The sequence below is a fragment of the Manacus candei genome, unplaced genomic scaffold (genome assembly GCF_025592945.1).
Source record: "Manacus candei isolate 608988 ecotype Guabito, Panama unplaced genomic scaffold, ASM2559294v1 h1tg000005l, whole genome shotgun sequence".
NCBI lineage: Eukaryota > Metazoa > Chordata > Aves > Passeriformes > Pipridae > Manacus > Manacus candei.
In genome coordinates this window covers 23,851,838-23,868,043 of record NW_026138053.1, presented here as the reverse complement: position 1 = coordinate 23,868,043, position 16,206 = coordinate 23,851,838, and the positions used below count along the sequence as shown (strand labels likewise).

The 16,206-nt window shown below is 43.1% G+C and overlaps 1 protein-coding gene across 1 annotated transcript in view; it reads left to right on the top strand.

Moving 5' to 3' along the window:
* XPR1 (xenotropic and polytropic retrovirus receptor 1) overlaps positions 1-16,206 on the top strand; it is a 105,932-nt gene that overhangs the window by 71,157 nt on the left and 18,569 nt on the right. The window contains exons 4-9 of the mRNA XM_051806132.1: positions 3,431-3,654; positions 7,302-7,451; positions 7,974-8,057; positions 8,547-8,628; positions 12,120-12,307; positions 12,542-12,721. Coding sequence (XP_051662092.1) covers positions 3,431-3,654; positions 7,302-7,451; positions 7,974-8,057; positions 8,547-8,628; positions 12,120-12,307; positions 12,542-12,721 — 908 coding nt within the window. The remainder of the gene's footprint in view (positions 1-3,430; positions 3,655-7,301; positions 7,452-7,973; positions 8,058-8,546; positions 8,629-12,119; positions 12,308-12,541; positions 12,722-16,206) is intronic.

The following is a 16,206-nucleotide window of genomic DNA, read 5'->3' as shown; positions in this document are numbered from 1 at the left end:
TTGGTGTAATAGTTTTTGCCCATCACACTTACGTGTGAACTTTTGTTTAAACTTGGAAAATGGAGTCAAAAACCAACTTGGAATTGCATAGCTGAGGTGATAACTCAATAACTCCAAAGACTCTTTTAGTGAGGATCTAGGAATATTTTTTGGGTAAAGCTGCTTCTTTCTTGCTGCCTCTATTGGTTTTGAATTTCTCCATGGTCTTTGCCATGAAATTACTCTTGAGCTGAGGGCTTGGTGGGAATCAGGTCGTGCAAAATGCTGCAACACAACAAGAGCGGTACCAGTTTCTAAGCTTTTTTCTAACTCTCTTGAGTGACATTTCCTTTACATTTACTTTTTGGAGTGCTAAATTAATGATAGATAGTAGTGGACAGTGATAAATTAGTGACGGTGGTGAATGTCTTTTCGATTATTTCAGAGTATGTTGCAGCCTGGGAAATTAATTTGTTTTGCTTTGCTGTTTCTCAAGGCAATTCCCTTGGAGGTTTTAAGCAGCACACATTTTGTCTTGTTTTGCACTGAATCTTCGTAATAAAAATCATACCTTCATAAGACAAAATGATTTGTGGACTGGATAACTGGAGTCAGTGCAAGAGGGAGAAGGTGGTGACAGGATGGCTGTTTCTCAGGAGTGGCAGGTCATTATGGAACTGGGACAGTTGCTTTTAAAGCCTCATCCTCAGAGAATTGTGGTCCTCCCCTATGGATGAAGGGAGCCATATAACAGACAGCAGTGACTCTACTCAACAGTGCTTAATTAAGAAGAATGTTGGTATTTGTAGATAATGCTTTCTTAGGGATGTTACTTTGCAAACAGATAGGAAAATTGCAGCAGCAGTTTTATAACTATTTCAAAACATTGCCTGTTCTTTAAATATTGTGTTATTAGGCTGATGGATTTCATGATTTTTCTGGACATAAGGACAACGGCACAGTGCTTTCAGTTGTAAGATGAAAATTTAAACTCCTCCATATTTACTAATTTGATCCAAAAGAAATCTGTGTATCACAGATGGTTTAATAGACATTTTGAACATAGAGAGTGAACTTGTGAGTTTTATTTATAATGAAGGCTTCTGATATGAACAGATATCTGTTACTTCTTCCCAAGAGACTTCCCAAAGTGGGGAGAGATTATTGTTTTTGCAGTCTGATCTTCTGTGTGTTGAATATTAGGTAGTTCTGGGCTGTGGGCAGACAGTTCTCACTGTGGGCTCCATTTCCTCTGTTCAGTGGAGTCCTTGCAGCTGTGGAAGTTGTCAGAGAGGAGTTGTCCTTTCTTGCATTTTGAATCTTCTTGCTTTAATATAAGCAAGAAAGTTGTAGAGAGTTTCAGGCTCTTCTGTACTCAAGTTTTCTACATGGATCCCCATTTTCTGTTTGGAAGGGCATTCTTCTGGAGTGCAGAGCACTGTAAAATTATTTACAGAGTAATTTTACCCTTAAAATTAACCAGAATTGAATAAGAGAAAGGAAAAGGAAGAGTAAATCTTACATCTGAGGGGGGAGCAATAGAGAATTATCATTAAGTTGTTATTTAAGATACTAATGAAGAGAATTAAATTGACAGCCAGGAGACTGTCCAGCAGAGCTCTGGGAGGCAGAGGGACCTCGTGGCTCCTTGGTTTGTGGTGTGTGTCCTGCTGGGTGGGGGTGGCTCCAGCTCCAACACCGTGAACCTGCTCAGGATCTTCCTGGCCACCACCAACACCCGTGGCCTGTGACAGTGCTTATCAACACAGATGCCAAAGCTGTGACTGAAGCCGTAGCAGGGGAAAAAAACCCTGGAAGGAACCAGTTGTACAGAACAAAGAGAACGATAGCGGTGCTAGTTATGCTGTTTTTAGCTTTAAAAGATTGTTATTCAGCCAAAAATATTATTTTCTGAAGGTACATAAAGCAGCATATTTAAAGGAACACCTCTTTTGTACTTGAGGTGTGAGGATCAGAGACAGACTTGTCCTGAAAACACATCAAAATGATATTTAAATGCAGACTGACTGTCTCCTTAACCAGTAAATAACGAGGCAGTGCTTCTAAAGTGAGGAAAAGAGGGATGAATTATTACAGCAGATCATGTACAGCAGCTACTAGTGTTGTAACTCCTGATCAAAGCAGAGCTGTGTTTGTCTGTCACCGGGAGCTTGGCACAGGGGTTGGGTTGCTCTCTGAGCAACAAAATTCAGTGTCACATTTGAAGTGTGGAGTTTTTCTTCTTTGATTTCCTTACTGTCACATAAAAAGATGGTAAACACATAGTCAGTAGTGGGTGCACGGATATTAAAAGTGCTTTGCTTACTGTCAAGTTCCATAATATTGTCTAGTGGGGTTTTTTTTTCTGATGCTTCTTGTGCACTTGATTTATTTGGGAAAGACGAGCAGCTTTCCTTTGCTCTCAGAGTAGACGTTTGGTCACTGCTTTGGTATTTGGATGAGACCTTATCTCCTGGCTGCCTCCAGCCACGGCTCTGCCAGTTTGGGAATGCCTGTCCCAGTGTCCCTGCACTAGTTTGCAGCTCCCAGGTACAGCTTGGGCTTCTTCCACCCATAACAGGTATTTACGTGGTCCTGGACTGAGCAACCTCTAGAAATCAAAGCTGTGATGGAAGTTGAGAGAGCTGAATTCATGTCTAGTGCTGCTTTAGTCTGTGCTGAAGGGACAGACCCTTGGTTTTGACCGTATTTAATTAAGGGCTTTTCTTTTGAGAACATGTATGTTTTACATTGGTTTAATGAGAAGAAGCTTCCTCCGCTGCCCTTGTGAAACCACACCTGGACTGCAGCATCTGGGTCTGGGGCTCTCAGCACAAGAAGGACATGGACCCACTAGAGCAGGTCCAGAGGAGGCCACAGAGATGCTCTGAGGATTGGAGAACCTCTGCTGAGAGAGTTGGGGGTGTTCAGCCTGGAGAAGGCTCCAGGGAGACCTCAGAGTCCCTTCCAGTGCCTAAAGGGGCTCCAAGAGAGCTGGAGAGAGACTTTGAAAGGGGCATGGAGTGACAGGAAAAGGGGGAATGACTTTCCCCTGACAGAGGACAGGGTTAGATGGGATATTAGGGAGAAATTCTTCCCTATGAGGGTGAGGAGGCCCTGGCACAGGTTGCCCAGAGAAGCTGTGGCTGCCCCATCCCTGGAAGTGTTCAAGGCCAGGTTGGACAGGGCTTAGAGCAGCCTGGTCTAGTGGAAGGTGTCCCTGCCTATAGCGGGGGATTGGAACTGGATAATCTTTAGGGTCCCTTCCAACCCAAGCAATTCCATGATTCTATTCCATGCGAAGAGAAATATGCAGAGCTCTCAGACTTAATGTGTGATGGGGGAAGGCCATGCACAGGCACGTCATTTGGAGAATAGGTACAGTCCTTTTTAGGGCTTGGTAGGCAAGTTGTGACCCTCCCAGCTGACTTTTCCCTCCCCTTGCCAACAGAAAAGCTTGCCGAGGCTCAGCGCAGGTTCACCACTCTCCGGACTGAGCTGCAATCCACTTTGGATGCCCAGAAAGAAGCCAGCGGGGCTTCCACGCTGCAGCGGCGCAGAAAGCCCGTCTTCCACCTGTCCCACGAGGAGCGTGTCCAGCACAGGAACATCAGAGACCTGAAATTGGCCTTCAGCGAGCTCTACCTCAGCCTCATCCTCCTGCAGAACTATCAGGTACCTGCCAAAAGAGGTGGTTTTACAAAAGCCCTGTCTGTCAAACGTCCCTGTGCTTTGTGAGTCCTCGAGTTGTCTCGTACAGGCCAGTTTTTTTTCATTTCTTCCTTCCTTTTTTTGGTTGGCCCCTGAACACTTTCAAAGCAAAGGCAGATACCTAGCAGCCCAAGTCAGGTTGCTTTTTATTGAGCTAGAAGTGCTAAGCTGACCTGCAGAAGGACCTTCTTTCTTCCTTTTCTGGGCTGTCTGACCCCAGCACTCGTGGCCAGAGCACGAGGTCACACTGGGACCTACTTCTCTAGTGCGTTGTTCTGTGCAAGGCTGGAGCAGGCAGGTTGGGGAAGAAGTTCTTTTATCTAATATTTGTAATGAAACCTGAAATCCTCATGCACTGTTTCCTCTTGGTGTTACCATGGTAGTGGCTGTGACCTTGCTGTATCAGAATTTCTTGTTAAAACATCCATTTAAAAAAAAAATATTTTGATTCCTGCAGGATACAGGCTCATTTGCCTTGAGGTATGAAAAAAATAAGCAAATCTTTAGTTTTACTTGGATTTCTGGCATGGTAAATATTGCAGACACTGATCTAGTTCCAAAAATCTTGAAATAAAAATCTGAAACTGTTAATATCTTTTCTTCTGGGCTAGCTCTTCTGGAATTAAATACTCTGAAATGCTTTTAAGTGTTTTCTTTGAGGCTTGTTAAATAAGAATGCTGGAACTTAAATTCACTATATCTGTATTTAGATCTTTACCAGCATTGTACTAAAGAATTTCATTAAACAGTAAGAATTAATTGAATACCACTCTGCAGTATGGACAAAACTTATTCTTCCAAAATTCCGAGTGTTTGTACCTCTCCTAAGGTGATGTTATGTCCTTGAGCATGTGTCTGTAAACTATTGATGGGTTTCTTAATAAAGCTCTTTAACTATTAGTGATAGTTCCTAGTTCAAAATCCTGTGCCAGGTGGAGTATCTGTAGTTTTCCACAGATGGACTGAAGCACTATCACCTACAGTGATTTTTTTCACTTACATTTATTTTCTTTTTAAAAAGAAGACAGCTTGTACTTTTGATTACAAAGATTGCTTCTGAGGTGTGATGAAGAGTTTAAATAAGGGATGACATAGGTCATTCCTTTGAGAAATATTTTCCTACTATTCATCAGTGAAGAAAGGCATCTTGCACACTTATATTTTTGGTTTTTTGCTATTGTAAGTCCAGATCTACTGTAGGTATACTAAATATTTAAGCCCCATGTGGATTTGATAGCTTTCACAGTTTGCATCTGCTTCAAAGAGAGAATGAGAAAAATTCCTTCAAATTGGTCTTGAAGTTAAGGACAAGGAATACAAGTACTAAAACAGACATAAAACCAAGTCCCAGAATACCACTCTTAATCACTCTTGAGCTTAGAATATAAGAACTAGAAATATTCCAGATCTTACAGTTTTGGAAAGAAGAAAAAACAACAACCTGGTGGGAAGATGATGTAGCTGAGATCTTCGTGTAGGAGGTAAAGTGAAGTCAACAGCAGCATTATAAATGTCAAACTATGGCTTTGATGAAATGCTGATGCCTTGAGTTGGGTTACCAAGGAAGGAAGATGCACCTGAAGCAAATTCCTCTGTCTGTCAGGACTGAACAAGAGCACAAGTTTTGTGCATTCATTCCTGAGCTACACAAACCAAACGTCAGGTGAAACTATAACTAGTCTCCAGGGCAGCTCTTGCATATTTAACTTATCAGTGATTAAACTTCTGATAAAATTAATTTATTGTTGACAGTATTATAACATTCTAGATGTGTGTACATGGATAAATAAATCTATTTATTCGAAATACTGTGGTTTAGGAGAAACAAATGGAGAAATTAGGCATATAATATTTAGTTACATATTCTGTATATAATATAGTGCATTTGTCAGGCAAATAATAGAGGCTGAGCCAGTCTTATTAAACTGCCTTTGTGCATTTCCTGATACACTTGTATATAAGAAAGGAGTTTTGAGTCCACTGATTGATTCTACTTGATCTTGCATTATATTATTGCCTAAATTGTAGTATTTGTTTTGTGGGTTTTGGGTGTTTTTTTTTTTTGCACAAAACATACCATTGGTTGATTCACTTAAACAGATTTGATTGTTACCCAAATGAAATGGAGGTCAGACTTGGGGGAAGTCCCTTGCCAAATAAAAGCAATACAAATAGCAAGAATAGCAAAACATTTGACTGTATAAATGATGTTTGTTCTGTTTCATAGTTCCATCACTGCATGTTCCCCGTCTGAAGTACCACTGTGGCCAACAGTGCTTTTAACATGCACTTTGGGGTTGCAGAATTTTTGCAGCCAGAGCATGAAATTCTGCCAGAGAGGTTTTAGGGTGTCTGGTGTAACCATATCCTGACCAGCCAAGGCACCCCAGAGTTAAGTCTGGGTTTGCACCCATGGTAGATGAAGGGATGTTAGTTCAGGCCACAGAAAAATCTCTGACCAAAATCATCATTTTGTTGTAGTTTTTCATTTGAAATTTCTGCTCTCTCTGGGATGGAATGCTGGCTTTTCCAATAGAAAGTAATTAAAGTCTCTTGTCTGCAATAAAGGCAGATCGTTAATGCTTTGGCTTCCTGAGCCTGTTTCCCCAGCCTCATTTCCCCACCTAGAAGGGAGGGGTCTGGCATTAAATCACCCTAAGCATAATTAGATTGAAAATAATTTCGGTGAGCAGTTGGTGCCTCTCCCCAGGGCATTGGATTTTGTTGTTTTCTCCATTTTTCTTCCCAAGCTACTCTAAACTTTTTTTGGAAGTGAATCTTGCCATGATCCCTCTGCATTTCTGCTGTTGCTGGAACGAAATGTTGGGTCTCTGAATGGAGTTTCCTGCATAATGAAATGCAGGATTGCAAATACATCATGTGGCAGCAGCTGCCTGCAGTGTGATGAGCTTTGCCTGTCTTGGGTACTGTGGGTTAGAAAAGTGTGGGGTCAGGGCTTGTGTATAACTTGTAAATCAACAGTTAATTACTTTTCTAAGCCTTGCGTGCTTATCTCTGCAGACTGGAGAGTTACATCTCCCACATCTGCAAGCCTAAACTAGTTTTTTTAGTCATAGTGCAACATGATCCATGAAAAAGGATGCTGCTTTGGGGATGCACTTGTCTGGATTTAACATGCAGCATTGACATTTTTTTGTACAAAGATGTCCCTTCCATAATCTAGAGGACTTGATTGGAAACCAGTGTAAAGTTTAAAGAAACTAGGAGTCAGTAGCTCAGCCTTTTCAGAAGGGAAAACCCCTTGAAGGTTATTTGTCTTCAATGTGTCATCAGGAATGTTGTTGCGTCCTGCGTAAAGCAGGAAAGTGGCAGTGATTTGGCTTTGCAGGGAATAAAAGGGTTCAGGGAGCCTCGTGGAAATAAGTTGCCTCTTTTTATGCCCTCGAGTCCCCTGTGTTTTATTTTACTTGCAAGGAATATGTATTACTTATAACAAAGTAATAACTCAGACACTTGCTGACAATGGATGCAATCGTTTTGATTCTCCATATTAACTATTCCTTTATTTGCTAGCACTGGAGAGAGAACCACTTAGCTTTGTCAGGAGCTGACTGGGGTTAAAAGCAGGGTGTCTTTTCCCTCGCCTGCAGAACCTGAACTTCACCGGCTTCCGCAAGATCCTGAAGAAACATGACAAGAACCTGGAGACGGCCCGGGGGGCAGAGTGGAGAGTGGCCGAGGTGGAGGTGGCACCTTTCTACACCTGCAAGAAGATCAACCAGCTCATCTCTGAAACAGAGGTAAAGCTGCTGCTCAGGGCACTGCTCCTCTGCTAACTGGAAAACCACGGGGTTTTGTTCACTGCTGGTTTCTGGAAGTGTTCAAGGTTGGACGGGGCTCTGAGCAACCAGGTCTAGTGGAAGAACTGGATGATCTCTAAGGTCCTTTCCAACCCAAACCATTCCATGATTCTATAATTTCTATAATGTTTTGCCCTCAGTATAGCTTGTATTCACCACCAAGATAACTGGTAATTGATTTTGAAGTGCCACAGATTTCAGGCACTCCTTACATAAATTTGGGTATTTTCTCTTCAGTTGGTAACTCTTCCCTTGAAAAAGTTAGTGCAGTGTTAGCTTCTGTTGTGTAGAAGCTTGGTGCAGCAGAGTGAGCTTTTCATGTCTTTGGTACCCTGTATTAAAGGAGTACAGGGCCAGGGCTCACATGCAACATGGAAACCAACCATTATTTTTTGTTTTAGTGCATTACCACGTGCTCATCATTCAAATGAACTTCAGTGGTGTGTGTCTTTATCTCCTTAGGAAGTGGTGACCAATGAGTTGGAAGATGGAGACAGACAGAAGGCAATGAAACGTTTGCGTGTTCCACCCTTAGGAGCAGCTCAGGTGAGAGATCGGGCTGTGGAGCAGAGCTGCTTCTCCAACTTGTCAAGGTGCCAAATTAGATTCAACATCTCACCAAAGTAGTGAAAGTAATTGATGTGAGTGTGCTCATGCACCCAGTGAGGGCAGCACGGTCACGTAATCTGCTTTAGCTCCGGAAGGTTTGGAAATAGGTTACTATTCCTAATGCATGCAGACAAGGTAATGAAGGGATGAGAAATAGTGAAAGGAAATTTGTGCTAATAATAACATATGCTTAGTGTTTGTGTGGTCTGGAATATTTTTCAAAGGGCACTGAGATGCCCAAGCTCTGTTTCTACACACAAGAATATTATATGGTGTTTTCAGTTTAAAAAACCTCACTTCAAGAGCAACAGGGCAATCAGGGATCAGGACATTGTATTTCTGATTTTAAATTTACTCTGCAAACTAATCTGAGTTTGCTGATAACCTGCTTACCCCGTGTTAATTCTACCACTGCTTTGTTCACAGCCTGTACCAGCCTGGACTACATTCAGGGTTGGATTGTTCTGTGGGTTGTTCATTGCACTGAACGTCACCGTCATACTTTCAGGTGGGTATCCTGCCATACCTTGGTTTGGATGTATTCTCATCACTCAGTGAGGGCCTGGACCTGAACTGGGCAGTTTAGGATGTTCTGGGTTAAATCAGAGCTGGATCACACTGGTGTGAATTCATTAGTTCTGCTCAGTAGTGGGTCGTGGCTTATCTCACGTTATTTGTGTGGATTTTGAACACGTTGTGTGTGTTCTCCTTATTCTTTGAGGGATATTCTGAGGGTGCAACATCTGTGTGTGAAGACAGATTTCTGTTCCCTGCCGTGAACACACAGCCCTCACCCACCTTGAGACAGGTGCTTGTAGAACTTTAATTTTGCATGGCACTGACTCCCTGCAGAGAACAAGACCACACACAGAGCCATGTGAGCACATGGCACTCGGGACGTTTTCATCTGGAAATTCCTAGGATTTCAATGCCTCGTGCCTGTTAATGGAATTAATTGAATTTTTCTTGTTGGCAGATGCTGGCAAGATTGTTTAAAAGCTACAATAAATTGTTGCGTATCTCAGGTCTTGGCTTTATTCTGCTCTGTGCCTTCTGAGCTTGGCCTCTGATTAGAGTAGGAGCCACGTTAGTACTGTAGATCCAGACACAGTGCTTAATCACAAGCGGCTTTGCTAATTGTGTGTGTGATTTCTGTAGTGTTGTAACTTGCTTAAGCAGTACAAAGGAAAAGGCTTAACAAATCAACTTACGAGCTCTTGCATTAGGGAAAGCCCATGTCTGTGTTTTTGACTTAAAAGAATTTTTAATCGGATGTTTCTGTAATTGGATCCAGCCATCTCTTGGGATAAAATGCCTCTGTTTGAGGAGCTGTTTGCAGTGCTTCCCATTTGGTCTTCCAATGGTAGAGGCAGAAAGTTGACCCATCTACAAGAAGGGGCTGTTTAATGTGTAGAAGCTGTTCTTTATTCATCATTTCTGTTACTTAAATGCTTGATCTCTGTGTGAGATGCAAATATGATTGAAGCCAGTTGTGTTTGCTTTCTCTCTCGGTGTTAAGAATGAAAAGGTGCCACAGTTGTGAGAAGGAATTCATAAAAATGATTATATCTGTAAAGCAGGTGTTACTAACCTAGTGTGGATAATAGGTGTGTTGTATCAGCAGGCATGATCTGATAGCTCTGCGTTACTACAGATACTGGGCAAAACCTGGATTCTGACTGCAAAGTGTTTGCTTTTAATTGGCTAACACTTTGTTAACCTCTCAGCCACTTTTGCCAAATTATTTTTATGATTTGATCAGCTAAGATAGGATTTTAGTGTTCTATGTGTAGATTCTGTGAAACAGCATCAGAACATGGCTTCTATTAGTGACCCACTGCTGAATTGCCTGGTTTGAAAACTCAAGCTGCAGTATTTTACAGTGATGAATTCATAACTTGGGGTCTGTTAAAGGCTGCAAATGCTGCAGGTGGATCCCAGGAGGGAGTCACCCTAAAGAGCACAAATTTTGAGGCCTCGCTGTTTCTGTATGGGCTCTCCTAGCTGCCAAACTAGTGTGTAATTGAGGTTCACGGAAATGAGCATTTGTTTTATTAAACAGAAACCTGTAAGGTTTCATGCAAACTCTCAAGTCCTTGCTGCAGCAGTGCCCTGCTCTTGTTAGAGAATTAGGCTGTGGTGCTGTTGAACTTGTCACCAGGGATATTTTCCTCTCTGAGCACCTTGTGCAGAGCCTGTGCTGGCTGAAGGGATGAGCTGGTTGAGTGTCACATCCCTGCCAACTGTAGGAGGTGACTTCACTTGTGTTGCATTTAAGTGGAAAGAGTATAGGAATGGACAATCTCTTTGCCTTGGGGCTACAGTGCAGAGCCCTGGGCTGGATCACCACAGTTGGAGACCTTGGACACCTTTGGGCACTTCCCTGCAAGTGGGGTCCTTGAGGGTCTCCAACCAAACTGCTCAGCTGTTGGGAAGAAAAGGGTTCAGTTTGGAAAAGTGAAAAGGGAATCAAATCGAGCCTTTACTCTCTGGAAACTGAACTAGACAATGTTTTAGTATCACAGGAGAGAATATACAGAACTACTCTATAAACTTCAGCAGCTTGTACTCCTTAGTGTCTGCTTTTTCTCCAGCTCCAGCTGCTGTTCCACACTGCAGTTATGGTCCTCTACCACCCTGGGAGGCCAGAAATAAGATTAGTGGGCATTAGCTATGGAAGTCATATGCTGTAGTGTCATACCCCTGTTCAGCTCAGGATAAACCTTTGTCTGGGTGTTCTGTCTGGAATAGCACACAGCATGTCTATCCTGTTCTGTCTGGTCACTTCTTAGTCAGGATTTTTCGAGCACCTCTGTCCTCTTCGGAGTTTTGACCAGATGGCCCACTCTGATCCTTTCCAACCTTACCCATTCCATGATTCTGTGATCTCCCTTGGTTTCCAGATTCAGATTTGGAAAGCTGCTTTTACAATTCCGCATTTAAGACTCACTTCTTTCAATTTCTTTGGGGGCATGTCCTTTCTGTCCAAAATTTGATTCTGTTTTGTCTGAATCCAATAGTCTCTATAAGTTTCAAATTTAAAGCAACAGTTCTTGAGCCTTTGTTCCTTTCACAATTTTTTCTCCATAATTTATGTAGTATAAAGTCTCAATGCTGAACATGTGAAATTCCTTCTGGATATGCTGTCTCTGAAAAACAGTTTGTAGAACTCAGGGTTATAATTTAGACAGGCAGGTTTGTGGGAAACAATTCTCAGCCTCAATTCTGTAAAAGTGCATGTTCTTCTTTTTGGCCCTCTTAAAAAAACATGTGGCTGAGAAACTCCCACTGAAACAAAGACTGAGGATTCAAATAATTGCATTTTAGTTGTGCTTTTCTCATAAAACCTGTGTCAGGCAACTTGGGGACAATACTTTGCAAAGAGGCTTGTGCTGGAGAAAGTTGCTGCTGTATAAGGCAGTTTGTTGTTTGAAACGAAGCAAATTCGCTTCCAAACCCCTGAAGACTGAACAAAGGAAGCAACAGGCTTTCCAGCAGTGCTGCCTGAGGCTGGGATTGCTGTTTGGGTGCGGCTGGGTGTTGTATGGCTGGCTATGAATATGTATTGCATTGCAGTTGTATTGAGTTCGGTGATTAGGTGCAGATTAGCATTGTTTTAAATGCTGTAAATGGTGCTTCTTGGTTTTGTGGGGAGCTGAAGTGTTTTGTGTATCTGTCTGTTGGGATTTCATCTCTATTAAACCAGAATATTTAAGTGCATAAAGTCAGATTTATGCTGGTGCTGTCGCTTATGGCTGTAGTGTGAGGCAGGGATGCTGCTAATGACTCGATTACACCAGCTGGAGAGGGAACTTTCCCCAGGATACTCCTAAATTCTCTGACAGGCTGGGCAAAAAGTCCTCCACTTGCTGGAATATGCAGTTTTGTACAAGTGTGCCCTGTTTTCTCTCATCTGAGAACCAGTACAAAGCCATGGAGCACAATGTGACGTGACTTCAGCTATCCCCTAAGGTCCATCCTTTTTTTTGTCTTTGCCAGGTGTGGCTTTTATAGATGGACCAAATGTGTGGCCACTGGTGAGAATCTATCGAGGTGGCTTTCTCCTGATAGAATTCCTCTTTCTCCTGGGTATCAACACGTATGGCTGGAGACAGGCTGGAGTCAATCATGTCCTCATCTTCGAACTCAATCCCCGCAGCAACTTGTCCCATCAACATCTCTTTGAGGTAAACAGAGGGATCGTAGGAGTGGCTGAGCTGTGCAGCATATCAGGAGGATAAACCCTGCGCTGTTTCCTGGCAAGGAGCTCTAATACAATTAGAAGAGGAAGTTGCTGAAGTCTGATTAGATTACAGGATTGAGCACTGCTCTCCCTTTTCTTATAATGAGACTTCATTGTGGGTTTCAGAACTGTATTTTCATAAAGTATCTGTGTGTTTGTTTTTTTTTTTCCCCTGTAGATTGCTGGTTTCCTGGGCGTTTTGTGGTGCCTGAGCCTGCTGGCATGTATATATGGTAAATTCACCTACATCCCTATGCAGGTGAATCCACTCATCTTGTACGGCTTCATGTTGCTTTTTCTCATCAACCCTACCAAAACCTTATATTACAAGTCCCGATTTTGGCTGCTCAAACTTTTGGTAAGTCTCTAAACCTTTTTTTAAAAAAATATTTATTTAAAGAATTGCTGTGGCTGAGCAGTAGCTGTGAAGTATATACAAGTGTCACTAACCTTCAGTGAAGAGGGATGCTGGGATGCTTATACCACTGTGTTTTTATAGAGCAGACCTGGTCAGGTATTGACTGCAAATAGTTTTTGAGGATGGATTTACAGAAGCATCTTCTGCTTTCTGTACCAGTCTCCATGTGTTAATCTTCCTATAGAGAACTGTATACAGACTTCTGCACATTTAGAGACATTCTTGTTTGTTCCCTAATGCAGTGAAACAGTTTGATTAGGGCTCCAGTGCTCTAAGGCAAGGCTGCATGGGTGCTCCTCAGCCCCAACTGGCAGAGAGGGTTCACTGATGGAGAGGGAACCTCAAGGCTACTGCTTGTAAAATTATGTTCATGGGTGGGGGTTTTTTCAGCAAATCTTTATTTTAGACCCCGGTCTTATTTTCCAGGTAAGATAAGTCTGGTAAATTGAGTGTAAATACATGTGCTGCTTCAGTGTTCCAGTTACAAGTGAGAGCTCTGAAAGAACAGTTTTCAAACTTGTTGGATGACTCATCAGTTTCTTCCCAGATGGCAGTTTCAGATGTTCATCCCCACCCTGTACGTCCTTTTGAATTGATTTTAATCAAGTTGGTTCCCCCGATAGCTTATTCTTGCTGGAGCTGCTCTGAGAGCTTTGGGCGGAAGAGGGTTTGGCTGGCTGGTGTTCTTCATAGAATTGTTTTAATGCCAGTTAAAACAATTAACTTCATCTGGAACACGGCAAAGATGAAATGTAGAATTGTGCTTTGAGGCTGTGCGTGCAGGTACACACGCAGTGAATTAACCTCTCTTATTTGATTTGCTGGCTTACTACTGTTTTAGCTTTTCCTTTTTTGCCTTCCAGCATTCAGTCATCCCTCACGGATGTACCTGTAGTCCCAAGCCTCATTAGTCTGACTGCTGTCCCCTGGTGTGAGGGGAAGCGCTGGAAGTGCTTTAACCACATGAGTAATATCTGTGCTAATTTACCTTAATACCTTACCAGGGTGAGATTCTCAGTGTTCACAGAGCTGTGTAGGCTGTTTGCAGCACCTGCTCTGTCCCAGTCTGTGATAGAGATGTAGAATCATACAGTGGCCTGGGTTGGAAGGGACCTTAAAGATCATCTTGTTTCAACCCCCCTGCCATGGGCAGGGACACCTTCCACTAGACCAGGTTGCTCTAAGCCCTGTCCAACCTGGTGTTAAGCAGCTGCAGGGATGGGGCATCCACAACCCTTCTGGGCAACCTGTGCCAGGGCCTCCCCACCCTCACAGGGAAGAATTTCTTCCTAATAGCTACTCTAAAACCTACTCTGTTTCTGTTTGAAGCCATTCTCCCTTGTTCTGTCAGTTCATATCATTGTAACTGGCGTCTCAGATTGATACAGATATATCTGTAAATAGATTCTCTCAGAATCATAGAATATCTCGAGTTGGAAGGGAACCTGTAAGGTTCATTGAGTACCTTTGAGCCTGCAGAGGCCAATTCATCCTAAGGTCTCCTGGGGGGAAAAAAACTTCATCAAAATGCAAGATCACCTTAATGGTGGGAAATGACACAGTACTTCTGTGTGTTATGTGGAAGGAGGAAGGGGGGAAAAAAGAGGCCAGACAAAGCACATAAAGAGCAGCTCTTATTGTATGTACTTGGCTGCTGAGTGTATTTTATTTCTCCACCCAGTTGCCAGCAGCTCTCTGGGTGAAAGGAGGTTTAAATAGTGCAAGTGTTAGAACTATGCTGCTCACGCAAATTTTCATTTAGTGAGCATTTTCTTTCACATACTTCGTATGTTTCATTTCCAGCCAAAATGAAGTCTGATATATCAGGTGTGGCAGAGCATTACTGACACCTTCAATTTTTCTAGAACTGAGTCAGGGACATACTTAAGTGTCTTGTAGCATTTCCTGGTGGATCTAGGAGGCTGCTGTTGCTCCCAGGTGGGAGCTCGTGTTAATCCCTGAGGGATGGTTACGTTGGAATTGATCCTCCTCTGAATGAAAAAAGTTACTTAGCCCATAGTGAGTCTAACTCCCATCCCAGGCTCTGCAGGCTTAGGTGAGCACTCCTTGTCTGTTTGCTGCTGGGTGAGAAGCCCATGAGTGCAGCTGTGTGGGCTGAGGAGAGCAGCTCTCCAGGAGGAATCGGATCCGAGCACAGGGAATGGCCCAGTGTCCACATGCCCACGCTCTCTGCAGGGAGCTGAATGGTGACACAAGTGCAGGGAGCCCCTCTGAGAGAGGTGAAAATCTAGGAAGTGTTCAGCTCCAGCTCAAATATCTGCCATCTCAGCACTGATTAAAAGTGCAGTGATCAGCACCGGGAAGTCTGTGCTCAGGTTTTGTGGAACTGTTGATATAGAATTGCAGTTGATTGTTGAAACCAAGGTTCAGCTCTGTTCCAGTATTTTATAACATGATTCTTCTCTGGAGGATGTTGCAGAGGTTTCTGAGCTGGGAAGTGTGGAGGTGCCTGTGGTACCTGCAGTGCCAGCACCCTCTGGAAGTCAGGCTGCAGCTCCAACTGTGCCTGGACAGCAGCCAGAAGCCACAGTGCCTGGTACATGGCATTAGGAGGGTTCAAATGACAGCTCAGAAGGATAGTTAACCCAAGATGCCAGTGCCAGATATGTCGTGGACATATCTGTTGACTCCTACTCTGCCATAACCTTTAGGTGGAAGGCTTCTACTCTCTTAAAAGTTTTACGCTGTTTTCTGGCAGTGCTGAAGTGCCTCTCCCTAAATTAAATAGCAGTAAGGATTTTATTATTTCTTCTCCTTTTTTTTTTTTTTTCCCCCCAGGAGATCTGTCTGTAAAGCTGTTTTCACATTTCCTTTTTTTTTAGCTTGTCTTTATTCATGGGTAAAAAAAGGTCTATGATGAAGCAGATAAAGAGAGTATCAGGGAGTGATGGGAAAAGGGAGGGAGGGCCTTTTGCAAAGGAAGGCTGGTGAGGTCTCTGACCTCTGCAGAAGCTGTTCTGCAGCTGGGCCCCTCTGAAGACAGTGCTCCCTGATGGCTGGCCCTGTTTGAGCCTTGGGAATAGGTGCTGTCCAACACGAGCACTGTGCTTTCTGGGTCAAGATCCATATCTGCTTTATGCCACTACCTCTTAGTGCCCCATATGGCTTTGAAATTTAGGAGCAGAGCCTTAAATTTGCATTACAGGCTGATGGGAACGTGTCAGTCCTTTCCTGGGTTTCTAGAGCTGTGCACCCTTTAGATTAATAAGGCGAGCAACATAAAAGATCAGTGTTAGCCTGTGCTTTCATTAATTTAAAGGCTCATAAATCTCGGAATGACCGGATGGTGCTGGTGCCGTCTCTGTGAGAAATTGGCCATTAGTAACTATAACTAACCGGGTAGGGAGAGTTGTAATCAAAGGTAATGGAGCATGAAAACTGTCTGGTTTGGAAGGAGCAAAACT